The sequence below is a fragment of the Dendroctonus ponderosae genome, unplaced genomic scaffold (assembly GCF_020466585.1).
Source record: "Dendroctonus ponderosae isolate FM_Combo_2020 unplaced genomic scaffold, Dpon_F_20191213v2 Dpon_F_20191213_2, whole genome shotgun sequence".
In the NCBI taxonomy this organism is placed as follows: Eukaryota; Metazoa; Arthropoda; class Insecta; order Coleoptera; family Curculionidae; genus Dendroctonus; species Dendroctonus ponderosae.
The window spans coordinates 8,207,158-8,233,604 of NW_026018165.1; the positions used below are offsets into that span (position 1 = coordinate 8,207,158).

Sequence of the window (26,447 nt, forward strand, 5' to 3'; positions counted from 1 at the left end):
GGTTGTTATATTGAATCTGATTTCCATGTATTATTCCAATCCAACAAATCCTAAGTTGCTCCCAAAATGACAAAAAAAACGAGTTGTGACATGTTCTTTAAGTACCTACTTAATATTATTCTCAATTCAAGTAAAAAGTGTGTGTATCGCAAGATCAATTTGTTATTCTCTGTAAAACCGTAAATGCACTTGGGTTTACATAGCTTTACTTAAAACGGTTACGAAAAAATATGTTTTCTTGCTAATTAACCTAACCTTAGTGTATTATAGCGTAATAAATCTAAACTACCAAATCAATTTTATTAACAATAACCAAATTTATACGGTTTCAGCTAGTAAATCGCTAAAATAAATAAAAACATTGTTACAGCTGTAGATGCTGAATACATAAAAGATGAATTACACAAATTCCGATCAGAGCAAGTGGAACATTCCAAAAGTTGATCTCTGCCATTCCGGTACATTTGGCTGAGAACATCGCAAACATCGTATGGTCGACAAGAGCGATGCACCCAAGTCACGCCATCATCTAAAAGTGATACCAAAGCTAAACGTTTGATCGAGACATTTCATATAAAAAGCTAAAATACAGGAATATTTTCTTTTTGTAAAGACTATTAAAGACTGTCGTAACTGAGATACGAAGGCTTCAAGTCGTTGAAGGTTCTTTGATTCCGTCGGATAATTGAAGACTAATATAGTTTGCTTGCTGATTGACTAACCACTTGCACGCACATTGCACATTGCTGAATATACGAATTTCTATATGTGTAGAAGTTCTACTGAAAACGGAACTTAAAAATTAAATATAGCATTTACAGTTAATATATACTGATGGACAAAATTAGTGCACCATCTATAAATTTCAAAGAAAAAAATATTATAAACCCTACATACTTTTATCAAAATTCAAATTATTGTTTTTAAATTAATGTGACGCTGTTTTCGAAAGAAAAAGTAAAACAAAACATAAATCACTAGTTTATCAGATTTTTGGTAAACATTTATGAAAAATATATTTTGAAATTCAGGCAACGTTTCTGGCTGCTATTCTTGAAGAACCGCGTTTTCCAATTCAGCCAAGTTCTCAGGAGTAGGATCGAAGATTCCGAAGATCGCCCATCCGAAGATTTTAAACACACTCTAGCTTCATCAGTAAACCAGACTTTCTTCCAGTCATCCAAATTCCAATCCACATGTTGTCGAGCAAACTCAAGCCTACCTTGCTGGTGGACTGTGGATAAGAGAAGACCATTTCCGGGATGTTTTGCAGTCAATCCGAATTCTTTAAGCCTTCTTCTTACCGTTTTGGAAGAAATGACAAAATTTCGGGCATTTTGAATTCGATTTTTTATCTCATTTCCGGTAATAAACTGATTTCTTAAAATTGGCAGTCGATATAAAATGAGATAAAACGATGGTCCACCTGCTTGTGGATCTTGGTAGGCTTTGCCCTGGTCGTCTAGCATCACAACCTGTTTTCCTAAAACGCTGAAGACATCGACCAATGGTGATGTAATGAACACTCAAGTTTCGGACAACCTCACGTTGGGAATACCCGTCTTCCAAGGTGACAATTTTGAACGCATCAAACTCACTTATTTTTTTCACTGAGGATGTTTCGATGCGCATACAATTAGGAAACGAAGAAAATTGAATCGAAAACAATACCACACTTGCTGAAGACAATGCTGAGATATTGCAAATGACACAAAACAAGTAGAAACTTGCATCGGAATGAATAGCAAGGGATCAAAAATAATTGGTACTGTGCAATGTTACGATGGTTACATTATTTACCTACTTACTTGAAAAAAAAATGGTTTATTTGAAAATGTATACATAGTGCGCTAATTATGTTCATCAATGTTTATTAAGCAGCTTAGGAAATTCAGTTATCGGAGCCGCAGCATTTGCAATGAACGTTTGCAATCCAAAACTCGTTCATCATTTTTGTAGCCGTTTTATTAAAATTTATATATTGGTAAGACTAGGGAGGTCAGATTGGGAACGATAAAGAAAAGGGCGAATCTTATTATTGCTTACTTCAATATGCAAATTGCAAATAACTATTTCAAATACTTTTTAGGAACGCAGCTATAGGTTGTAGCTGTAGATGGACGCTTTTAGGAAAGCAATTTCCTTTAATGAAATAATGCAAAGCAAACATGAATTATCAGTCACAGTTATGAATGAATAAAATATAAACCTAGGGGATAATGTTAAAAAAAAACGACTTACGGTTTACAATATGCTTAGCACAAACTTGTTCTCCAGGTTGACAAAATGACTTTCGATGATTTTCGTAAGAGTTAAACCTTTCACAATCATTCATCGAATTTGTGATTCCAACATGACTACTGCAAGTATAACATTCCAATCCACTACCTAAAACCAAATGTATCTTACCATGTTAAACACTTACATAAAAATAAAAATTTTTAAAAACAAATCTTACAAGCAAAATCTGTATGTTGAATTTTTCAAGATTATTCTAGTTCAAGTTTCTGTTAAAATAGATATTTAATGATCTAGTGTCATGTGATTAGTGCAGCAATACATATGAACTATACCGTACCTGAATGTGTAGCTAAGAGTAATCCTGCAAAAACTAAGATCAAGTGCATATTTATGTTCGAAACTAGTGCATCACATCAAATTTTAAAGCTGACTAAAAATTCAGATCCCTTGATTTTTTGCCAACAGTGGGACAAGACAAGCGCAAAATTGGGCAACTGGAACAAATATTCCTGTTCGTAAAATTACATGGATCGTTCGTTTGCGCTTTTTATGAATAAAGTAAACAAATTAGATATCATTATAAATAATATGACTAATAACGAAAGTACATAAAATCCAATGGAATTTTAGCTATCATGACTTTGGTACACAATACGATCTTCTGTGGTTCCTCTTACATCAATTGTAAATATTATAATTGAGAAAAACATAAATATCTGTTCTTATCAGGCATATTATAATATGAATCGAAAAATAGAATCGACATTAAAAATAAGAATTTTCCAGTCATCAATCAAAAAGACTGTTCAAGAGCAAATCCTGCATTATTAATCACTTGAGGATAGAATAATAGCTACTCGTAGAATTCAGAAAGAAACATATTCATCAGCTTTGGATCTAATCTTTTAAATACAATACAATTTTGCTATCAAACATGATTAGGTATATCTGACCTATATAAGTAAAAGATTTGCAGTAAAATATGATTTTTTACAAAATGAAGTCAGTCTGTCTATTACTTTGTGCGCTTTTTGCTTTAGCATTGGGTATGAGATTTTTACTATTTCTTAATAATTATCGTTTTGTGATTTAACTGCTTAGAGAGTGCTGCATAATTGCTCTGGTATTTTTGTCAAAATTTGGGAGATTTCAAAACTTTATTTCTTGAATTAGATTGGTCAGCTTTCATCTTCTGGGGGTTTTAAAAGTGACGTATTTAAATTAATTCGTATTTAATGAAATGCATCCAATTAGCGTAAGTTAAATATTCAACATATGAACTATTTGCAGCCGAATCAGATGACAGATTATCATGCTACAGCTGCAGTGGGAAAGATAGTGGTTGTCCGGAACCAGCCACCTTAACTGACTTAGCGAACATGGATATGACGTACTGCACAGGGGTTTTAGCTACTGGTTGTACTAAATATTCAGTGAATTATTTAAGTGGTAATTACATTTTGATATGTTGCTGAATGTTTAAAATTTTATATCAAAGTTACATTTTAGGAGACGTTTACACGTTCAGAAGCTGTGCGCCCTTAATCGTTGATGAAATCGACGGCACCGGTCTGAACTTCTGTGATTTTATTACAAAAATGTACGCTCCTTTGACAGAGGGATCGCTTGTCAAAGGCGTCGATTGTTATAATTGTACTACCGTAAACTGTAATACATAACAATGAGCTGGATGCATTTAAATATAATCTTAAGTAAGTCTGCACGTGTTTAAAATATTTGATGCAAATAGAGGTATTCTTAAAAATATTATCTCAGTAAAAGCTACAAAAGATGCAAAGTTTTGAGAAATTGAAACCAGGATTTTTTAAATTTTACATCAAATATTAAAGAAATATTTGAATGATGTAAATATATTCATAAGAACTTATGACGATTTCATAGGTTTAGGCAAGTTTGCAGTTGATTTATCGGAACATTGAAATACTTGGATAATCTGTCAATTGACTGTTAGCCTCCGAGATCACCCGATCTGACACCGCCCGACTATTATCTGTAGGATAGGAGATGTTTCGTTCCCCAACAGATACTTTACTAGAACACCTAGAAACGCAACTGAACTAAGGACTAAGATCTGTTTGTTTTGTAAGCCAATAATTTTTATTTTTTCCTTTTTTTATAGCTGATTAATTTATACTTGTGTTAGGAATAGAAATTAATTTTAGAATAAGCTAGGCTAAGACACAAATGTACTAAACAAGAGCAGAAAAACCGATTGGGTCGATACCCTTTTTCTGTAGGAAATAAAGATTATTTATATATGTATATCTGTAGGGCTACATAGAAAGTGTAGCTTACTCAATTAAACCAGAAATGAGCGAATACAAAATTTTGTGACTGCAACTGCATCACGTTTTCAAACGTCTTCACTTATTGAAATATTAATATACAGTGTTTTTTTTATTATTAATTTTATGAAAAAAAATCGTTTATAAAGAGTTCTGCAGTTCTTCCAGTTGTATATAAAGAGCAAATATTACAAACGAAATATGTATGTAAACTATTTTGAAGATTATTCTACAGCAAATTTCGGTAGTGGACCAGACAACCAAAAAAATGTATTCATTTCATCCACCAAATAAAAAGTTCTGGTAGTTTTTGTACCAAGACACTTAAAAATTCATCACTTCTTTTGATGCTAAGAATATCGCAGTATCCTTTTGACCCTGGAATTACTGGACACCCTGCATGTTCTACATCAAAAACACGTTGAACTAACGAGTTTTATTAAATAATTTAATGCTAATTAATTCCATCATTAATTTTCATATTTAAAAAAAATGTTTTTCGAAAAAAACAAAGCCATCAGTTTCCTCATGATAATAAAATTATTGGCTAATCTAAAATTTGGAAGTTCTGAAATAAGTCTTGCTAATTGGTAAATTAAAATACATTGATAATAATGAAATTCTTTGAGTATTTATTTTGCACCGCTTGCAAACAAGCGCCGATTTACCATGTCCTCATTTACTTGGCTTAATAAAGGTTATACCGTCTATAAAGTTCCCAAATTTGAAGTTACATTTATACATATTTTTGGACGCTTGTATAAAATATAAAAAAAGTTATGTATATTTTGTTCGCGATCCTGCAAAACCTAGCCAAGTAAAAAATTCTGTAAGCCAACAAGTTATTATAAAAATGACATAGAATGATATAAACACATGTACATGTCTTGAAATTATAATCACCGTTCGTTCATACCCTACAAATGGACCGGATTGGATTAGGTATCTGGCATAGCTAACTGTAATACTTCTTATTTGCATGGCAGAATTATTATATATTGAAATGCTAATAGTAAAGTTACATCGAATTATACAAAAGACCTATTAACTTTTTGGAGTGACAAAAATGCTTCCATTCAATAAATAGTTTTTGCCTTATTTAAAAACTGTTAATGGAAGATATACCTTAAATACTATAAGGTAACATAAGTATTTAAAGAGTCTATTTACTAAAAAAACATTTTTCCAAGCGATATTAAAACATTTCCAATGTGTTTAGAATTATCTAAAATCGTCAAGAAAAAACAATTCGATACAGCGCTAAGCAAAAGAATGTAAAAATAATTGGGAAAACAGGCATTATTCTACTATTGGAATTGCAAAGATCAGTGCTGCAAGTGGTGCATGTATGTTGGCCTGGTAAAATTTCATTTCTTCTTCTTAGCTGTTGAAAAATGTCTTCACAAGTGGCCCCAAAGCGGAGAGCTTGACAACCTCTGGTGATGTGGTTGATTGGAGGAGTTCCAGGAATCATTGCTGCAGGAAAAAATCCTTATATGAAAATAATCCAATAAATATGTATTTATATTATCAAGCTAAAATTAAGCAACTTGAGATAAATAGAACAATAGTTGGCCTACCACTTAACTATGAGCGAAATCGGGAATCATATCTATCTAATCTTTACAAACTCGGTCTGTAGGTCGAATCTATCAACAAAACATACTTAAGGAAAAGTATATAAACAAAAATTACAACAAGTAGGTACCGGTGTGTACTATTTGAGAAAATGACAGCCTTTACTCTTCCAGCCTTTGTTTTAGTATTAGCCTATGGTATGTATATCTCTATTAATTATATTTTCAGGTATTAGGTTCTCCCTAATAAATGTTTAGAAAATGTTTGAAATAATTTTAGGAATATGCAGCGCAGCATTGTCATGTTATCAATGTGAAGGATCGGAGTCGGATTGTCCTGCAAATCTAAACGACGCGGCAGTAGCGGACTTTAAATTGATTGAGTGCCATGGATTACTGGCTTCTATATGTACTAAAGTTTCAATTCAACTAGCTAATGGTAAATAGTCAATACACAGTCAATAGCACTTAAACCCTTTCAATGTAATCTACATTTCAGGGAACAATTACACGTCTCGAAATTGTGGTCCAGCCAACATTCAAACCAATTCTTCTGAAACTTTTTGCGAATTTATCAAATCTATTTATTCCCCACTGATTTCAGAAAGTATTCTTGATGAATTTTCTTGCGCTGCTTGTACTGAATCGAAATGTAATGTTTAAATGCCATATGGACTTTGTTAAAATAAAGTAGATTATACAATGTAATAACATACTTTGATAGTGATAAGCTGCGCAGACAGATGGGCCCATACAATTCACTCTGCGCAGCTGAGTCCGATCACCATAAAGACAAGGGCTAGAATCGCCCAGTCCTAATCTGGCCACACATTCATAACATCTTATTGCGTTTCCTAAATAGTATATTTTAGAGTAAAATACAGGAGATATTTTGCGGTCACATACCCTCTTGGAACGCACATAGAATGGCCAGAAATGTCACAAGTCTAGACGAAATGGGCATTTCCATGTCGAATGTTTGGATAACATTAACAAATCCTGGTCTACCACAATTACAACTTCAGGCACTTTGCACTATGACAATCTTCATAGAGAACTATTAAGAAGTTTTGACTGAAAAAATCGCCAGTTTTGATCTGAGGAATACAACCAAACTTCGTTTGCTTGCGAGGTGTTATAAGTTGATAATTACTCATTGCCGGCCCAGTTTTTCGTAAACGAGGTAAACAAGAATCTGTGCCATTGCATACAAATATCTTCCTTTTTAGTAAAATTACTCTCAGGAGATTAGGGAACTGCAGCAGTTTTCGTCTGAATGTGACTTAATTTTAAGCGGGGCTGAGAAAAATAATTTATTTGCAATAATTTTTTGTACATTGTGATCTGTTTTTCATTATGTATCGTCGTGTTTAACGGTTTTGTCGTATCAATATTATTCCTTGCTTGCTATTTGTATTTAGGTTTTTGAACCTTTTCATACCACTAAAGTCAATAATGTTTTTAGACTTAATCTTAAAAGCAGTTAAACTTGCGACTTGCTAGTTTTTCAATTGAATCAATTTTCCACTTATGCATGTCTCGTCATTGTTATTTATAAAGATTTTATCAATAGACATAATTCTATGAAAGCAATAAAATTAGGTTTGTACACCCTAAATATGTGATGAAGTAATTGAGCCCTAGCAACGACAGCAACAGAAGAACTTGTATTGGTGATGCAAAATTACAAAGCAACTACGTTTGGCATTGGTATACCAGAATATTGAAAAGAAAGTGATAACTTGTACATTTATTTTACGTTTTAGCTGATACTTCATGTTATCGTATGGTTAGCAAATCTCTAACAACATTAACAAACTTTTCATAGTATACACATAGAGTAAACACTGCCGTATAATAAATAAGTCATTAAGTTTTGGTTTCGAGCGCTGAAGTTGGTTTATAATCAACAAGAGGAAATTGCATTACTTTTCAGCCTATATGACTTGCTCTTGAATAAAACTGGACTTTCTGGACTTGGGCAATAATTTCAAAATACATTTTCAGTGGATATTTAGGGCAGAATATAAATCATTCAAAATGTTGGCTTGCGGAAGGTCCAAGAGACGTTCCTACAGATACTTCACCAATTTCGGCGTTTTTTAGAGAATTAGGAGGAACGAAACATCATCTCGATAATAGTGTGTGATCCTCAAAATTTGTTAAATCCCTGGTGTTTTTTTAACCATGAGTGCTTCTTTCTGTCCATATCACGTTTCACATCGATCTTTCTTCGCCTTATCAGTGGCAGGTGGGAGGCCTTATCAGTGGCACTAACCCAACCTTTTCCAGTCTTTTTATGAAGAAGATGCGTTTTTATTACCGCAAAGTAATATCAAGATGTGCAGATAAAGTTGCCAACGTCATCAACTTTAATCGAGTTTTTTAATTCAACAAACAATGCTTTAGAGGTAAAGTAAGTACACAGATAAGAAATATTCAAGATTAATTGTCTAGTCTACCTATATATTGAATATAAATAATCTGCTTTTCCTTATTTACTTTATTTAGATTTAGGGTCACATAATTATTGTATTTTTCTTAATACGTACGTACTTGAATGAACAGGATCATAACATCGGAGGACTGTAAAAATTTTTAGTTAGTTTAGTTTTAAGTTAAAAGAAAAAAGGCATCTTGAATAATTAAAACGATCACAATAGTTTCATCAGTAGAACGCTAAAGTGAATATACATTATTTGTTACTATTGTTATTATAAAATGTCGGGTAATTTATTTGATTAGCATGGACAGCCATAAATTACTGGAAATTTTATATTTTACAAAAATAACTGACTTGATTTTAAACTAGACTTATCCTCACACATTTTGGTCAGTTAAGCTTTTATTTGTCGCCAAATTTGAATAATCTCTACACTTAATAAGTTCTTACGCTTTCCTGTATATCGACGGAATTTAAGCGCTCCACTCCTTTTTGAAAAAAGTATTACCATGAAAAAAATTAAATAAAATTTTAGTAACTTACGTTTAAACCCGATCAGATTTAAACATAAAAATTAGCAAATACACAATCTATCCCTAATATTACTGTATTTGAAAATGTTTAATTTTAGGGTGCAGTAAAAAGAATCCTCTTAATCTTGCATTGAAACAAATGTCTCCGTATAACAATTGATTATTTAGTTAATTATATTGGCTAACAGAGTAATAATTGTAAATATATTAACTCGTGTCTGTACCGAGAGGTATCAATATAAAGTATTAATCGGATGTATTAAATTTAGTTCTTACTGTGCAATTGTTGATAACGGTGTGTGAAACTTAACAGATTATAATGATCTTCTTGGGACTAGCAATATTCATATTTGGATCTTTTGTTCAAGGTAAATTAATTTTTGAAAAATGTATCAATTATTAAAATTTCAAACTTCTTAATTAGTTTCAGGGCAAAATGTTTTACATTGTTATGAATGTACCCCCAATATAGACTGCGCAAATCATTCAGTCGTTCCAAGCAACAATTGCTATGAACAACTTGGCGATTTTACGGACGGAATTTCAGTTACTTGCTATTCAACATTTCTAAACTACACTGGTAAGCGCAATGTTAAAATTTTAACGATTTTTTTAAGTACAGGCATATTTGGTACAAGACGCGTTTTGTGTATATTTAGTATTTTATTTTATTTGTTCATTTTTGTCCTTACCTTTTCACTTACCAAAGCTATGAGTTACCAGAGTTTGAGCTATCCATGATGTCCATTTATTTCAATAGTCATACATGCTAAATGCAATAATACATTTCAATAATGTAGACTTTGATTTTAGCCTAATTCACAAAGACTTATAAATGTTCTGCACTTGTAGGTGTTACAGATCTTGTAGGAAATCCTAGAGATTCAGAAACCGGAATCTATAGGGACTGTGGAATCATACCCGACTATATGGGTGATTATTGCGAATGGTTTATAGGAGAATTGGGACTGTTTAATATTACGGTGGAATCATGCAAGTCTTGCAATACATCTTTCTGCAATAATCATGTGTTCAATGAGATTGATGGTTCAATAGTAGTAACTGAGGATGACAGTGGTTCTTATATAACAACACTGTCTTTGATTTTACTTATATCCGGCATAACAATGACAAAGTTTGTTTAATAAAGGAATGTTTGGGTGTTAAAGACCCTTTCTAGATATATTTAGGGCATCCTTTCTGAAATAATACGCTAGGAAAACAATAATTGAATTAAGTATACATCTTGATCATAAAAAACATGATCAAAACAGCCTAAGAATATTTCCCAGGAAATAATGGCCGAGGTAAAAAGTTATGGCAGCTCAATCATATGCGTTATCAGTTAGTTTGTTCAGATTATATATTTAATTGTTCTAATTGTAAAAAAAATATTCAATGTACTGCGTTAATATCGGTTCCTGATAAACGTCGCAAATACTTACGATTGCCCGTTTTATGTAACATATCTAAGCTCCAATACTAATCGGATAAACAATTTCTATAAGTATATTTAATGCAATTTTAATAACTGCTTTTCATCTGCTAGATTTTCTCGAAGCCTTAATATTTGTGCGGAGATCACAATTGATATTAAACCGATTTCAAGATTTGTATGTATTATGTTAATACCATGTACTGACAAAACGAATTACATGTGACTGGTTTTTCCAACAGATTAAATAGTGCGGCTTTCAGCACTTACAATTAAAGAAAGGTGCTGAGATACTAACATTATTTTATAACTAAATTGTTTTTTATTAATCAAAAACAGGTTCAAATTGCAGCTTTTACTCCGATAAATTTGACAAAATTTCCAAATTCACCGGTTTAAATAAACTGGTAAAATAACTAAAAATACACATATATTTCACTATTCTTATCCTAGCAACATTAATAGCAAACTGAAAAATAGCTAATCGGAAGAATAAAACAGATCATTCCCGAAAATTAAGTGTTACAAAATCAACCATATCTAAGGGTTTTTACTTCAAGTAAATCTAATACATTTTTACTTATTTAAATAAATTTCACAACATTTTGTGATGAATTTTCGCAAAAACTTAAGTTACTATATTAACCTATATTATTATAAAAGAAACTTTAATTATTATTTTGAACTTTTTAGTACCTTAAAATATTATACATTCAAGTAACTTCTTAGGAATATGAAATGTAATTAAGTTTTTATTTACAAAAGTGGAGTAATATAAAAAATTCTGAACTTTGATTTATTGTATATAACAAAGGTCGGTATATGTATAATATTTACCAGATCCAATAAGAAATTAGATTTTCAATCAGATGAAAACTTTGTATCGCTCATATATATCTCTTAACATCTTCATGTAACAACTCTGCTTATTAAAATTAAAACTTCTCTGTTACGAAGAAAAGGCCCATATAAGAACCAAAGGTACAAAACTGGCGAGGAAGATGTTGAATTTCAATCCAGTGGCCGAGTTGCAACCATCGTATTCGCAGTACTCGCAAAAATCTAATGAAATGCCTCTGGCTACTGCTTCATAGCAAGTACCAACTTCCTTTTCAAATGGAATCATCTCGCAACGTCTGATGTATGTTAGTTGATAATCTCCAACTGCAAAATAAGAAAAATGAAACTAAAAACAACTACAAGTCATTTTTTTATTTATCATGCTTCACAGTCGAAGAAATTTTGAAAATAAAGAAATGTCGATTTCAGGTATCAGAGGATTATGCAGTTTGTGTTCGTTTTCACACATTGACTCACAATATCGAGATATGAATACGAATAAAGAAATAGTGAAGAGATGTAAACAATTGTACCGAAAAAAATTATAAATTCGTATTGTAAACATCTAACCCAAATGCGAAACGGGTTTTCATTCGAGCACAAGTTGGGATAATGCGTGCATCTGGAAACAAGGTAAATTTTTAGAAAGTGTATAAAAGAAAAGTGTATAAAGAAAGTGTCGTTATGTGTTGAGTTACTGGATAAACTGCTGGTAGGTGAGAATGTAAGTAAACCCACTTGCAAAATTATATATCATGTTAGATATTTTGAAGAACACATTGAACAAAGGGTTTCTGATTACGTTCACAGTCGTAAAATTTGACCACATTTAAAGGCAGAAATAACATGTTTGGCTTTAGTTGAAGTCATTAAGCTTTAGCTAATTTTTATAGGTGTGTTGTATGGTAATAATCTAAATATAATATAGATAATATGTCTATACTGTAAGTCCGAAATATATTTGAAGTTATTCTTAAGAAAAATAATACAATTCCAACGTGAGACTTATACGGGCTGTCCATTTGAAAACTTCCCACGCTTAATATCTTTCTTGCAGTTTAAAATATGAAAAATCGGAAACACTCGTCAATTTTATTTTAAATCTACATTTTTAGCCTCCTTGTTTCAACCCCCTAGGACGGGTAGATGTCACCCTTAGACACCCTTAGAATTTTAAATGGGAAGGGGGGTCAAGTGGCACATCGTTTAAAAAAACGTTCAATTCTCTTTACATTAGTTACTACTTTGTTGCTTTTTGTCCAGAGGTTTTCGAATAATCGATTGGTCCTTTGACCTGCGTAAAAACTTTCATTCTAAAACATCAACATACACGTGCAGGTTTATTTAGGTCAAATACCCAGTTAGCTTTACACGTTAGTTTCAATTAAGTATATTTGAAGAAACTTTCACTTCTATGTCAATGTGGGAAGAATGATGATTTGATTATGTACTCTGATGTTTAAAAAGCATGTATAAATAATTTTAAAGTTCTTTTAAAGCTTAATTTTCGGTCGGCTTATTCTCACGTTTAACTGTTTTTTCAACTTATCATCGCATTGCCAAATGAAAGTTAAGTAGCAGGCATAGGTTAAATGGTCAACTAGTGCTTCAAAAATATATTATCAAGTATGGTTGAATTATAGGTGAAAGCTTGAAATTGAAATTGAAAGTTGATATTGATATATGCAATTAGTAATAGGACGTTTTTTAAATAGTACTACAAACATTAAAGTATTACTTTAACTTAGTTTAACTTAACTTAAAATGAGATTTTTAAAAATTGTCGCATATAAACCGTATATTTTATTTAATCACTCTAGTTTTATTATTATCAGTTTTTTTATTCTTTAAGTAGTTACCTGAGACCTATGTTTTGTTTTTGATTTTAAAATGTTTTATTTTAAGTTTTCCAATGTTAATAATTTTGTTTTTAATAAAGGAAATCATTATGTCTCATCACTATTTCTACTATCATGATTCTGCATTTTTTATGAAAAATTTAAAAAGTAACATGTTCCATTTGGAACCGCATTTTGAAACCTAGAACCTGGTGAAACTGGAACGTTGTAACCCGTTACAGAAAAATAACCGTTTGTCACACCTCTAGTAGCAATAACGTTTTTGGTCTTAAAGTCTGGTTAAAGCTCATTTTGAAGCCAAAACTTCATAGATAATTTAATACAAGAATTCAATATATGGCGTTGAATAAAAAATAAGCCAGAGCAGAATTTCCCCCGAGATCTGTAACTCTGGCACAATTTTAACTAAAATCACGTTCACTTTAAAAAATTTCGTTCATTCATGAGACCCGATATGTTGACTGTCGACGTGAAGTTTTTGCTTCAACATGAGTCCTAGATTTTAAATATCGGCTCAAGAAAAATGTTTAATGCCTGCGGTGTGGAAATTTAAAAAAAAAAGTTTTTTGGTTCAATGGAGAGCATGATAAAATGTCACCAATTTTGCATTGTTTCGTTTGCCACCCTACAAACTTTATCTGAATCACTCATTTACTGCACAAACAGACACTAATAGAAAAATAATTGCACTAAATACCGCTTCAAACAGAAATCAAATCGCCAGCTACAATCAGGGTTTATACAATTTCAAAATTAGTCGAAATTTGTCCGTGTAGCGTCTATTTTATTGAGCATTTTATTAACAATTGAACAGATTATTCAAAATAAATGTTTACATTCAAAACTTCCGCCTGCTTGAAAACATTTAATGTGATTCTTGATGTGGTTTTTTTTAATTGAATTTTTAATCTTTTGCAATGTATAACCACAAGCACTTTAACGTGCAACTGAAAAAGAACAAACGCATTTGAAAATAATTGGAATCCGTGGAACCTTGAATTTTGTTTTCTTACCTGCAGGTTTATACAAAAAGTACTTAATATTAATTTAGTTTGACCTCAACTCTAGTGTATTAAACAAACAACAACACTTACTTCTTTGAACCTTCTTGATGCAAACATTTCTCATCCTTCTTAGTCTGGCTTCCTCCTCATTGCACGTAGTCAACCTAGGCCCTGATTGACTAGCAACCTGAGCCTGGGCCCTTTGGTAGTTAACATCCCTGGTAGGATAATTGGGATCGTAGTTGCGGCCTTGATTGTAATCTCTAGGAGGGTAATCCCGATTATTGGGGTCTCTGTTGTAGGGCTCCCTATGATCCCTGTCAAAGTAGGGATCCCTATTTCCGTCCCTGTAATTAGGGTCTCTGGTGTTGTAGTCCCGATTGTATGCATCCCGCGATCGATCCCTATCGTATTGATCTCTGGTGTTTGGATCTCTGCTGTTGTAGTCACGAGTTCTGTAGTCTCGGTCCCTGTCAAAATCACGACTATTAGGGTCCCCGTTAACAGGTTCCCGATAGTTAGGGTTGCGATTATTAGGGTCACGGTTATTGTAGTCCCCGCGATTGTCGTAATGTCTATCGCGATTCGGATCCCGAGTGGTCGAGTCCCTATCAATGGGATTCCTGTTGTAATAATCCCTATCTCGGTCTCTACTGTTATAGTCTCGGTCCCTCTGATTTTGATTATAGCGGTCTCTATCGTAATTATTTCCCGTTCCATTCGTTCCGTTTCTAAAATAGCCATCCCTGTCAATACTGCGATAATCGGTATTGTTGTAACGATCCTGACTGTATCGATCAGTAGCATTATAAGTTCTGGAAATGTAATCGCGATGATCATAATCCCGAGCGTTTGATCTGTTATTCTGATAATCCAAATTCTTATCATTGTATGGACTGTTAGGATCCCTACTTCGATCATCGGGTCGTCTGTATTCCTCCCTATTATTCGAGCCTCGATTGTATTGATCGCGGTTACCCGCAGGATCTTTATTATAGTCCCGATAAATTTCAGTGGGACGGTTATTGTCGTTCGGATACGTGGAGTAGCCTCTATAAAAGAAGTGTTTAGTCAATATTCTTCTAACTACTCAAAAATATGTCAAACCGGGGACTACAAAGACCGGTCAACAGGTTCGGTTAGGTGTTGAGCCTGTGGATACAATATTAAAGAAAAATATGCCATAACTTTACATAATTGCACAGTTATATATTAATTTTTGCCAACTGTTACTTTAGTGTTAATTTTTTTCTAGTTATGTCATACTTTTGGATAACTCTTGTACACTCCTGGAAATTTAGAAAAATTAGAATGGTGATAAAGAACAAAGTAATGATTTATTAGCAAGGGAGGAAGCAAGATTTTAATGGCTGCTTTTCAATTACCTACTAATCATCTGCAGTTGTTGATAAGTTCTTCAGATTTTGTAAATTACACTTTTTCTATGTAACTGGTTAAGCCTGCTAGTTTAAGATTCAATTTTTAAAATAATTTTGAATTGTTTGTTTTTAATACAGAGTTTCTGGAAATACATGCGACAAAACTTGCAAACAGATTCTTCTAAATAACCCCTGAATATTTTGCAAAGAAATAAAACCACCATGAAAGTAAGAAAAGCGGTTAACATGTGGGAAGAGGCGAATTGTTCGTATCCCGTAAATTACTATACTTTATACTTCTTCGTCAGGCAAGTTAAAAATGTGGAATTCCTATTTGTTATTACTTATTCCAATATTCCATCCAAAAGTCAATATTTCATATCTAAAACTCTGATTTGTGGTAAATGGCTCTGTGGTCGAGGTTATAACTTTTATAATTGTTGTATTTTCAAAGTTATTCTTTAATTTTTTTGAAATCGTCCCCAATTGCAGATTAACCGCACTGGAAAAATTTCAATCCAATTTATATCTGCATTTCGCTCGGAAACTTTGTGATTCCTAAAAATTGAAGCAGAAATTTTTTTGTTAAGTGGACCTGCAAGAAGCCAAAGTTCGGAAATATATTAAAAATCGCAATTTTTCGCGACGAACTTCCAATGGATGCTACTGTTTGGCAAGAAAATACCAATTACCGGTTGCTTTTTTCATAAATGTGCTTTTGTGTAAAGTTTGTCAACAAAATCGTTGCTAAAAAACTGTATCAAATTAGATCAAAAGACCTAAATGAAAAGGTTAATTGGCACAAAGTAAATAGGTAAACTCATTTGTAAAAGATCACATTACTAAAAAGTAAGCAATATTTTGACCAAATCTTCTTCTGGAAAAAAAATAAAAACTCGTCCCGCAATTCATCTGGAGTTTATGTAAAGTATATTCGTGGTTGGATATAATGCGGAATTGAATAAGATTTTTGCAACTATATTTTTGTTGCAATCATAGAAAATTGTACAAATTTATACGCTTTACAAGGTCGCAATGTAGGAAATGTGAATAATTTAATAACCGGCCATTCAACTTTGACCCGTAATTTTTTTCTGAGAGAAAATGATCAACAAATAAGCCTAAAAATGGCAATAATATTAAGTTTCTGCGAATAATAACTGAAGAATCTTGAAAAACAACGTTATCCAAACAGAGAATGTTAATTTTGCATATTGATCTTATTAAGAAGTTTTATGCTGTAATATCAGTCTAGATTTTAAACATGTAATATTAGAATTAAATATCAGCAATTTAGTAAAGGAAAATATAATTACTAAGATTACAAAAATATGTTTTGTTGGATGCTCCTCATTTTTTCTTTTTGTAATAAATTGATTAGTTACTGGGTGGTTCCTAATGTGAAACCAACAGTTTAGAAAAAACTCAAAAAAACGTCTGAAATAATACGAAAATTATAAAAATATTTTTAAAATGATGTATATCCTAAGGATTATCACATACTTTTTGAAATAACCATAGGAAGGTTCTGGGATTAAGTAAAAACCTTTGAGAATAATGTACACAAGAGGGCTTTAGATATTTAATTGAAAATGGATAATTCTGATTGGAAGCAACTAGATTTAATTTCCAGAACAATTTTCAATAATCGCAATAAAACACCATTAGATCAGATGTTTCGAATTACCTTTAATTTCCTGCATTTCTATTTCAAATAATGATATATTTATTTAGAAGTAAGCTATTTGTACACTGATGAACATTTTGTGGCTGAAAACAGATGTTGGACCTTTATCGTTATGTTGTATATTTTCTTGTGCCCCTAAAGTAGATTGTCGCTCTGCATTATAATGGTATTTTTTGTATTCAAAATCACGTTTAACTTTAGTAATATCGGGGCTCATTAAAAATACGGATTATGTCAATATTTGGATTGCTTGTAATACATCATGTATTAAAATTATTTAAACTGACTCGAAATACTTCGTAGTTGGTTTTGATACTAGAAGCAATCGTGCTGTGAAAATATTTTTGTCAATAATTAAAATTCAACAGCAAATAAAAAAATTGTTTTTATCATATAGAGTTTGTTTAAAATTATTTATTTTAGGTACTGCTGGTTTTAAAGCTGTGATATCCGCAATAGCAATACACACGAAAATCTAAGTTTCACTAACTCATGCCGCTCGTTTTGAGAAACAACTTAAGCAAAAAAATATAATTATTACCTAATAATATTTTTTTGTGTTTTTGCATGACTAGAGTAGTGAGAAATTAAGTCATGCTTCAATTCGATGCAAAATTGAAGTTTTGTGATATAAAATACCTCATGAACTTGTATCAGTTACAAGTCACATGTACTTAAATTGCGAATATACAGAAAAGCTCTTCGAATATAATGTACATACATACAGCCATTTAAATCTTAGCTTACAATCTGAATGCAAGAATTTTATGCAATAGCGGTAATAATTCCAAAGTGAAATGTGCCAATGTGTGAATGGAATTCTACAATAAACAGGTGGTTAGTGAAAAAGCCATTTCTGGTGCAAAATGTGGGCATTAGCACAGAATACCTAACCGATCCTTGAAATTCGATAATTGAACTGACTTTGTTTATGCATTTGAGGTGAGTGATTCTTTGTGAAATGTTAATAACCTTAGTGTGTTTACTGGTTATTTGCAATCTTTAAAAACTGATTAGGAGTTAGACATAACATATCAGTTAAATTATCAAACCTGACATACAATTAAAACCCACATTATTTCAAACTGAATCGTTCAGTCGTTAATTTGTTAGCAAAAACAACTCTATTTAAGGCATAAAATATTCCTATGGAGTGCTAATTTTATGACATACAATTCACCAAGTTCCATTTCAAGTTTAATGATAATCGGTGCCCATAAAGTCACTGCTTAATTAAAATACTACATACTATGGAAAATGGTTATTCGATACTCTTGAAATAATGCGAATTTTTGCATTCGTCAATATGATACACAACTACATAATTAATCATCACTGATGATTGGTGAGCAATGCAAAGTGGTTTACCTGTCGGACGGCCTCTGGTTGTACGGATCGTATGGTTGTTGATTATAAGGTGACTGGTAGGCTTGGTCGAATCCAAGACCAAATCGGAAATCTGATGCATTGAACCTGTCCGCACAACTGCGATCTATGTCGCTCGAACATGTCCAACATTGCAAAGCAGAACCTGAAAATAAATTATTTATTTGAAGCTATAAAGCATTCACTACCAAGCAAATAAAAAAAAATGTACTATTACAAATTGTCGAAGTATGTATATTTGTGTGAGGATTCGCAAACACTAATGAAGAGAACACAATTGGATAAGGCTAAATTGTACTTAGAGCTTGCTTTATTATAATTGTACAATTACATTTTGATATAAATTTTAAATACATTCATTTTTTGTTATTGAAATGCTGATAAAATTCAACACACAATTTAATTTCGAAATTTTGTTCACGAGCTGTCTAAAAGCAGTAGTTAAAGCTTGAATGAAACGTTATGCTTGCCTTAGAACAGATGTTTAATATTCACAACGTTTCGACTAGCAGGTGTCTCTTAACAGTTTTCAACTTTACAATTACCACGTATCGTCCACTTTTCGCGTTATAAATTAATCATAGCAGACCAATAGAAAAACAGCGATAATTTCTGTCCATCATCCTCACGTAAATTTGAATGGTAATTGAGTTATTAAAGTGGCGTATACTAATATACAGAACTAAATATCCCAAATGAGCAACAACTTTTTGAACATTCAATACTTGTTCTCCGCACTATAGTTGAACAAAGTACAGTTTAGCAACAGAAATAAACAATCGTGCAATTGAGTAAGAATTCAAGGTGAAACCAACAATAAATGTGTTTATAAACATGTTTCAATCGACAAACCCATAATGACGACGGTTTTAATACGACTACCTGTTGTATCTAATGCATATTGTGCTGTATACAAGGCGTTCATTTTTTTCCGGAGCACCAATGCAATTTTAGTTAATGTTCTATGCAGGGTGAAACAGCTAATAGTAAAAGGAAAGTCAGTGATGGAAAATTATATTTTTCAGATGACATGTTTCCATGTACAAACTGTGCCTTAGAAATTATTTAACTTTCCCAGAAATTAAGTAGAAAAGTGAATATAGTTTTGCTGCAAGAATAATGTCAACTATTGAGTAAAATAAATTGTTTTGATTTTGAAAATTTGCTTTATATTCAAGACCGTTTGGAATATTTTGTTTAGAAATACTCATAAATCCTAGCTTTGCTCACACCAAAAAGAATAATTTTGCAAGCAGTTAGTGTTCGGTGAAAATGCATTCCGAAACTGTAGTAGCAGTAGTAGTTACAACATGCAAAAGCGAGCGATGCATGGAAAATAACTTAAAACAATTTAAAAGAGTTTCAAGTTGTGTTCTTACAACATTTTTGACCAAAAAATGTTCGCTGAAGATTATATTCTTGATACTGTWAAAGTAGCCCACCCTGTATATGCAGGGTATCTAAGTAAATTTAACGAATTCATAAACATATTTTCATAAAAGCGAGATCTTTCAAACATGTAGCCCCATAGATGGTTTTCACTTTTTTAGTTTAAAAAGTCTAAATTATTGGAAAAACTATRAAGTTCTTTGTTTTGTTAATTTTCATTTATCCATAAAATTACCGAAATTAAGCGAAACGCAAATTTAACAATGCTAAGTAAAAGTAAAAACACAAAAAAATCGGTCACTTTATTTTGGAACAAAATGTTATATTTATATCTATACACATATCGGTATGTTTAGATTTGTGTGAAAATGCTTAGATCAATCAAGCAATGGATATCTGTATATTAAATGTTTCACATTTCTGTTGCAAAATCGGTGGTTTTAATTGCAACAACTGTATGTAGGAAGCATTCAAAACCATTTAAATAATTAAATATGTTGCCCCATACGCTGAGAACGGAACCCCAAATGTAATAACATGCCAATATGAAGTATTTAAGCTGCGTTTTTGAATAATTTGACGAATCTTCAATTAAATAGCTTCAATTCGTTTAGATGTGGTTTCCGGCTGACATGCAGGAAATGCATGTATATTAATTTTCTAGCAAATTCACGAAAATGAGTTTAAAGGTCATAATACACCAGTTATTTATTATAAAGCAGAATGAGTAATTTATTTCGAATCGTCAGGCCGAATATGTTAATTAATGCTTTAAAGCATATACTAATGAATCATCGACTCATAAAATTTTCTCGTCATAATAAGTCATACAAGGTATCATCAAATATATGAATGTGCAAAATGTGAGTCAAGAAAATCAATCGCACAAGAATAACGTTGTCCATAACTCTATTATTATTTGTGTCAATTTTTGTCTGAAATGATTAAATCGAAGTGGTCAGGTTTTTATACAACTGGCGCACAAACTAAACGTAAAAAACTGGCGTAAAAGTGCAATGTCTTATGTCTATTGTCTGTGCAATTTCAATTAAATTGTATTAACGGGAATGAAAATGCTGATTTTTTTTTAGGAATTAACCATTTCCTGTTTTTAACCAGTGGCAACAATAACAAAATTTATCGGTATTTCCTATATAATATTAAAATCGATGTGGGATGATTAAGAAGCAGCAAAATTACAATGGAAACTGTAAAGTATTTGTCATCCGGAGTTTTAGATTAATTCGTTTACAAATTATGTTTGTGCCGTCTCGCAAATAACAAATCGCAAAACTAGTGACATATTTTCATTAGATTTAATCCGTACCATACATTGAGCACAAGAGCTGCTTTGGATGAGTAACCTTATTAAACTTCCCATCTGCTTTAATTCAGGGATATGACAAAATGAATGAGTTAATAGTCCTGTGCACAGGTTAAGTAGGTGTTTGAGTATTTAATTTGTGAATCATTTCTTTTACTTAATCATATTTGCATTCCTCTTGATAAATGAAAAACAGAACAATGGACTGGCCTTGTAATTGTTCGTAAAACGCAAACTGGAAAATATCGCGAAGGATTAAATATGCAATTAACAGTGATTTTCTGCATTGTTCTGACCAGTTAATCGTGCGAATATTTTCTTCAATGGCTGTCATGGGTGATAATAGTTAAAATTACCCGTATCAGGCTGACAAAGTAATAAAAAACATTATTTAGCAATTAGTAAATGAAGTTCAAAAGTAGAAGTACGTCATATGTGGTAATTGCTTATTAAAAATAGTACAAAGCTGTAAATTGAAAAACTAACCTGCTTTTAATACCCAACTAAATGACCATTGATGAGGTTTAAAGCTAATTAAATTATATAGGTCAATTATCAGCCTGACTCTGCTCTTGTAAAGTGTTTTTAACACGCTTAAATTGCTGCTTCATTATTCGAACCTTTTTATAGAAGGTTATGCGCGATCACAAAACAGTCCTAATTGGTTTTTGGAATGCTATTAAATCAAGCCTGCAAAAACTAATTCGGCTAAAGGCAAATAAAGAACATTCTTCTTTTCGTTTATTGCGCTTAAAAAAAATGATAAAGAGCTGAAAAGAATTTTAATTTTAAATTCTCTATCGAGTCTATCGAGTGTGGTGTCAACATTATTTGCATTTATGAAGCGGAAATAGTATCTGGGTGCATCGGCACGTCATTTACTTCCGTTCTCCGAAAATAATTCTGGTGGAAAGTGTTATGACCCAATTATGTGAAAATGAACACGCAAAATGTTCAGCTTTTTTCATTTGTCTGTAATGTAAGTCCATACGTGCAGGACTAAAATTTTAAATAAGAAACGATATTCCATCTTTCTCCGGGTTTAGCGATTTCCGGAGCTATTAAAACATGTTAGAATGCATTTTCTCATATATCAGCTTGGAAAAATCTAATCGGACACATACAAATGACACTAGAAAATTAAATTTATTTTGAATTTATCGATCCTTTGACTTATTTGCGTGCGCCTTATAATAACAGCCATAAAACCGATTCCTCGTATGATTTTCTAGGATTTAGCCTTCAATTTTCTCGCAGCACCTTAGCAGTTAAGCTCTTGAGATAGTGAAAGTTGTACAGAATTCCTGCAGTTTAGCACTTTTCCACCTATTGAACGTTTAATTGATTTAAACATCTAATACTTTAATACTATTAAAGTAGATCTTGAGCGAAATAGATGGCAAAATATGGAGTATCAAAGCAAACATTAATTCTTGTTAAGAGAATAAATGAGTTTTTGCAAACAGCAAATATTTCTAAAGTTCAATATCCAATTGATATAGTCAAAACCCATAACCAGTATAACAAAACATGTTTTAATTAAATTTGTCTGTCTTCCTACATTTACATAAACCAACGATCTTTTCAACTCTACTTTTAAAGGTTCGATCCAACAACATGCTTAGATATACATGTTACTGTTAGGCTATTAACGATTAAAACCTGTTTCTAGGATGACGTATACTTATAGCAATTGAAGGATTGAATACTAATGATTTCGTTGAGTAACATCCAGTAAGCAACATAACAGACCGGAGCTTTAACTTTTATGCGTTCGGCTAAAATGGCAATTAGCTTAAAGTATTTCCAACGTCTATCAACAAATGTTGTTTTATTTATTTCTCCTAAACCTGCTTCATTCAGTTTCGATAACATTTTTTAATTTAGTTTAATTTGGTTTTCACGGTATTCTTACAGAAATATATATTTTAATGGCTGTGATATAAATACAAACTTCTTGCGCCCAATTCATACATTCAGGTCTTATTAGTTCAACGTTCTGCAACCAAGTCATTATTATTCAGTATCTTCCGTAAATCGTAAATTGTACCGTCGAACAACAAATTACTATGTCAAAAGTGCAAAGAACTTGATAGAGTTAATGAAAATAATGTGTTCAATTTATTGAAAAATTCTCACAAGGATAAAATGTTTATTTTTCTAATAGTTGCAAAAACAATTATTTTACTTATATATGTTACTAATTGAATAAATTGTTAGACGGAAATAGGCTGTGTGTTCTTCAACGTCTGAATATATTGTATATGCAGAAAAAAATCAAATACTGGATGTTCAGTGTAGGTTTAAACACACAGGGTTGGACCGACACTGTCCTTTTGAACATCATGCATATTTATTTAGAACAAATATATTATTAGAAACCACCAAAAATGCTTTTATTCAATTTTTCACTCTCCGTTTTGTTGAATGGTCACCAAATATTCGAATCCATAGCACCTAAACCGTTTTACGTTTTACTATATTTTTTTAATGCGCGAATCTCAATGCGTTTCGATTGTGACATCATTATTCTCTTTCCTTTCACTTTGCTACATCAATCCACTTCCTTGTTATTGTTGTTATTTCCAACGTGAACTTTTCATTGCCGTATTATAGTACGCATAATTGACACCCATAAATAAGAAACATAATTTAATTTACTGAAATTTTACTGTTTTAAAGTTTTACAATCGCAAGCCGTAGGATAAACAGAAAGTTTTAATAATTTTTTGTTAAATCCTTTTCATTAAGCAGACGTTTTTTAAAGTTGACTGTTCATAGATAATGCAAACATATAATTTATGTATTAAATGGAAATTCATTATTTTTAATATATTGAAGGATAATTTTTGAACCAAAGCGCTGTGTGCAAATAATCAAAAATAAAATAATGATAATATAATCAATTGCGGAAAGACCTGTTACTTTTGTAGAAAAATATTAAAGTTTTTACAAAACCTAATAGGTATTTAAACTGCACCTTCCAATCTTCATTCGAATTCGAAATTCGAAAATTATTGAATTTCCAACAGAGCCTAAAAATAAAGTAAGCCTCGAAAGTGTTCATAACCAGAAAGTCTTAAATAATGAATTATTAATATTATAATTATTTCAAATCTACTGATTTAAGCCGAACAAAGTGCCACTCAGTATCAATCGACGTTTCCCATCTACAAGAACAAAACATTATTCTTCTCCATCCAACTAAACTTTTCGGCTTGCATCAAAATTGCCGTTAGATTACACAACTTCAGAGCCAGTTTTTCGACCAATCTCATTGAATAAACCGTTATTCCCAGCTATTCCTTGCTTAAATTTTAATCGCAGTGCCTATGTTGAATAAAGAGCTAGCTAGAGTGAACGTGATATTTCAACTTTTACTGGCGTGCTTCAAGATTACTTAGTAGGTCATTAGATACCAACGCATACTTGGCAAATGGACATGAATTTAAATGTCTTCAGCTTGACTTGTGTGTTTTTGTTATTGTTGTGCTTGATAGTAATTTTATTTAAATTTAATTAAACATATAGACACTTAAACAGAAATAAACAGAAAAAAGGCATTATAGATTAATATGAGAATTTAATGCGAAGTAAACCAGTGTATAGGGAAGAAAATGTTTCGATCGTTTTGAAGCTATTTTCTTCCAATCATATCTAGAAAACAATTTCGTTAAAGTTTGTTTACATTTTCGACTGGCAACACACTAATGACTAAAACTAAAAAAAAATCGTTTGGAATCGACTGGAAATCATCCATTTTTCTTTGAATCTACCAGGTGGAAACTTTTAAAGAGTTTCAATTGGTCACAAACTGTCTTGCTGAAGGGCTAAATAAACGAAAATGAGAAATAAAAAAAAAACATGAGGATACAAATGAAATACAGTAATAATTGACAAAGCGGCAAAAGCAATATATTATATTGCATGCAGTTATAAGCAATAAACACGGCAAAATATTGATATCAAATGCATTGAAGCAATAAGAAATAAGGTGTGTCAATTTTCTAGTGACATTGAATACCTATTAAAGAGCGCAGTGCTTAACGTACGGTGAAATCTTGTGATCGCACCTTCAACAAATATGGCGGCAAATTATTACTTAGATGAAAATTGATTGAAATATGAAATTTTCGATCAGAAAAAGTTGCATTTGGTGCGCACCAGACTTTTATTGTGGTTTTCTAAAACAACTAATTAAATTTGTTAGCTGCTTTTGAATTCTGAAGACAACCACTAAAAAAATGACTTAACCCACTCTGGGAGCGGATGTGCATTTCTAATTAAATTTCCAATAAATGTGAAACTTTAATAATTAAGTTGTTTTTCCTTCTGAAAATGATAGGTGTACTTTTTGCTCTTAATTTAGATTAATAATTAGTTTCAATTTAACTTACCCTTATATAAGCTAAATCCTAAAACTACGAGAGCACCAACTGTAAATTTCAACATAGTGTCTTTAATGAAATAACTTCTAATCGAAAACGGCGCAGTAAACTTAAAATCGGTCAATATACCACATTGAATTCGAACTCGTAGAGTGTGTTAATACTGTTAAATGTCCAAAGAGTTGTAAACACCTTTTGCGTAACACACCGCGCTTACTGAAAGCTCTACCACGGTGGACAAGGAAAGAATGATGTCATGGTTTATTTGCTCAGTTCGATCTTGGCTCCTATGGTTGGTAGGTAGTTACTTGGTTGATGGTTTTACCTTGGCGAATCTTGGCTTGGTTGGATGGTTGGAACCACCAACTCCCACCTCTCGAATCTCACATTTTTGTTTAAGTATAGAATTATGTTTATTGTTACCCGTCTGGTTATTAGTTACATTGGTATTTGTTTAGAAAAGATGGCTGAAGATATGTATAAAACTGGAATTTTTACTCATTGAAGCCTGCTGCCAGGCACAATAATTAATCATGGATTGGTCAAATTAAGTTTTTCGTATTGCTCTTAAATAAACTCATTAAGTGCTCGATTTTCAAACATTTTAATCAGATCTTCAAGGATAGTTCATTTGGAATAGTCCAAAGTATATCTAT

At 31.9% G+C, this 26,447-nt stretch overlaps 6 protein-coding genes across 6 annotated transcripts; 3 read left to right on the forward strand and 3 right to left on the reverse strand.

Annotated features, from left to right (window-relative positions):
• Positions 1-6: 6 nt before the first annotated feature.
• LOC109546488 lies at positions 7-2,852 on the reverse strand. The gene is made up of 3 exons (XM_019917466.2): positions 2,579-2,852; positions 2,242-2,388; positions 7-529 (listed from the first exon to the last, which is right to left on the reverse strand). The coding sequence occupies exons 1-3, from the start codon at positions 2,625-2,627 to the stop codon at positions 333-335; spliced, it is 393 nt and encodes a 130-aa protein (XP_019773025.2). The 5' UTR covers positions 2,628-2,852; the 3' UTR covers positions 7-332.
• A 349-nt stretch (positions 2,853-3,201) lies between these two features.
• LOC109546487 lies at positions 3,202-3,958 on the forward strand. The gene is made up of 3 exons (XM_019917465.2): positions 3,202-3,287; positions 3,532-3,690; positions 3,751-3,958. Exons 1-3 carry the CDS (start codon positions 3,224-3,226, stop codon positions 3,918-3,920), a joined length of 393 nt encoding a protein of 130 aa, XP_019773024.2. The 5' UTR covers positions 3,202-3,223; the 3' UTR covers positions 3,921-3,958.
• Positions 3,959-5,156: 1,198 nt separating this feature from the next.
• Positions 5,157-7,381, reverse strand: LOC109546486. Its single transcript, XM_019917464.2, has 3 exons — positions 7,031-7,381; positions 6,841-6,978; positions 5,157-6,023 (listed from the first exon to the last, which is right to left on the reverse strand). Exons 1-3 carry the CDS (start codon positions 7,092-7,094, stop codon positions 5,782-5,784), a joined length of 444 nt encoding a protein of 147 aa, XP_019773023.1. The 5' UTR covers positions 7,095-7,381; the 3' UTR covers positions 5,157-5,781.
• LOC109546489 lies at positions 6,160-6,832 on the forward strand. The gene is made up of 3 exons (XM_019917468.2): positions 6,160-6,322; positions 6,405-6,563; positions 6,624-6,832. The coding sequence occupies exons 1-3, from the start codon at positions 6,277-6,279 to the stop codon at positions 6,785-6,787; spliced, it is 369 nt and encodes a 122-aa protein (XP_019773027.2). The 5' UTR covers positions 6,160-6,276; the 3' UTR covers positions 6,788-6,832.
• Positions 7,382-8,763: 1,382 nt separating the features above from the next.
• Positions 8,764-10,285, forward strand: LOC109546492. Its single transcript, XM_019917470.2, has 3 exons — positions 8,764-9,468; positions 9,525-9,680; positions 9,953-10,285. The coding sequence occupies exons 1-3, from the start codon at positions 9,420-9,422 to the stop codon at positions 10,243-10,245; spliced, it is 498 nt and encodes a 165-aa protein (XP_019773029.1). The 5' UTR covers positions 8,764-9,419; the 3' UTR covers positions 10,246-10,285.
• Positions 10,286-10,948: 663 nt separating this feature from the next.
• Positions 10,949-26,164, reverse strand: LOC109546490 (polyribonucleotide nucleotidyltransferase). Its single transcript, XM_048663553.1, has 4 exons — positions 25,801-26,164; positions 18,673-18,835; positions 14,329-14,708; positions 10,949-11,699 (listed from the first exon to the last, which is right to left on the reverse strand). Exons 1-4 carry the CDS (start codon positions 25,853-25,855, stop codon positions 11,485-11,487), a joined length of 813 nt encoding a protein of 270 aa, XP_048519510.1. The 5' UTR covers positions 25,856-26,164; the 3' UTR covers positions 10,949-11,484.
• Between the last annotated feature and the right edge of the window lie 283 nt (positions 26,165-26,447).

What these genes read in the sequence shown, in the direction of transcription:
- LOC109546490 (XM_048663553.1), bottom strand. Translation starts at nt 25,855, where the DNA reads ATGTTGAAATTTACAGTTGGTGCTCTCGTAGTTTTAGGATTTAGCTTA. An exon ending in AACCAGAGGCCGTCCGACAG is followed by an intron (nt 14,709 to 18,672) that starts GTAAACCACTTT and finishes TGATTTTGACAG; the next exon opens with GGACCGAGACTACAGAACTC. An exon ending in CATCAAGAAGGTTCAAAGAA is followed by an intron (nt 11,700 to 14,328) that starts GTAAGTGTTGTT and finishes CTTATTTTGCAG; the next exon opens with TTGGAGATTATCAACTAACA.
- LOC109546488 (XM_019917466.2), bottom strand. Translation starts at nt 2,627, where the DNA reads ATGCACTTGATCTTAGTTTTTGCAGGATTACTCTTAGCTACACATTCA. An exon ending in ACTCTTAGCTACACATTCAG is followed by an intron (nt 2,389 to 2,578) that starts GTACGGTATAGT and finishes ATTTGGTTTTAG; the next exon opens with GTAGTGGATTGGAATGTTAT. An exon ending in TGCTAAGCATATTGTAAACC is followed by an intron (nt 530 to 2,241) that starts GTAAGTCGTTTT and finishes TATCACTTTTAG; the next exon opens with ATGATGGCGTGACTTGGGTG.
- LOC109546492 (XM_019917470.2), top strand. Translation starts at nt 9,420, where the DNA reads ATGATCTTCTTGGGACTAGCAATATTCATATTTGGATCTTTTGTTCAA. An exon ending in ATTTGGATCTTTTGTTCAAG is followed by an intron (nt 9,469 to 9,524) that starts GTAAATTAATTT and finishes CTTCTTAATTAG; the next exon opens with TTTCAGGGCAAAATGTTTTA. An exon ending in AACATTTCTAAACTACACTG is followed by an intron (nt 9,681 to 9,952) that starts GTAAGCGCAATG and finishes CTGCACTTGTAG; the next exon opens with GTGTTACAGATCTTGTAGGA.
- LOC109546489 (XM_019917468.2), top strand. Translation starts at nt 6,277, where the DNA reads ATGACAGCCTTTACTCTTCCAGCCTTTGTTTTAGTATTAGCCTATG. An exon ending in TGTTTTAGTATTAGCCTATG is followed by an intron (nt 6,323 to 6,404) that starts GTATGTATATCT and finishes AAATAATTTTAG; the next exon opens with GAATATGCAGCGCAGCATTG. An exon ending in TTCAATTCAACTAGCTAATG is followed by an intron (nt 6,564 to 6,623) that starts GTAAATAGTCAA and finishes TCTACATTTCAG; the next exon opens with GGAACAATTACACGTCTCGA.
- LOC109546487 (XM_019917465.2), top strand. Translation starts at nt 3,224, where the DNA reads ATGATTTTTTACAAAATGAAGTCAGTCTGTCTATTACTTTGTGCGCTT. An exon ending in GCTTTTTGCTTTAGCATTGG is followed by an intron (nt 3,288 to 3,531) that starts GTATGAGATTTT and finishes AACTATTTGCAG; the next exon opens with CCGAATCAGATGACAGATTA. An exon ending in TTCAGTGAATTATTTAAGTG is followed by an intron (nt 3,691 to 3,750) that starts GTAATTACATTT and finishes GTTACATTTTAG; the next exon opens with GAGACGTTTACACGTTCAGA.
- LOC109546486 (XM_019917464.2), bottom strand. Translation starts at nt 7,094, where the DNA reads ATGGAAATGCCCATTTCGTCTAGACTTGTGACATTTCTGGCCATTCTA. An exon ending in TCTATGTGCGTTCCAAGAGG is followed by an intron (nt 6,979 to 7,030) that starts GTATGTGACCGC and finishes TATACTATTTAG; the next exon opens with GAAACGCAATAAGATGTTAT. An exon ending in CGCAGCTTATCACTATCAAA is followed by an intron (nt 6,024 to 6,840) that starts GTATGTTATTAC and finishes TTTTTCCTGCAG; the next exon opens with CAATGATTCCTGGAACTCCT.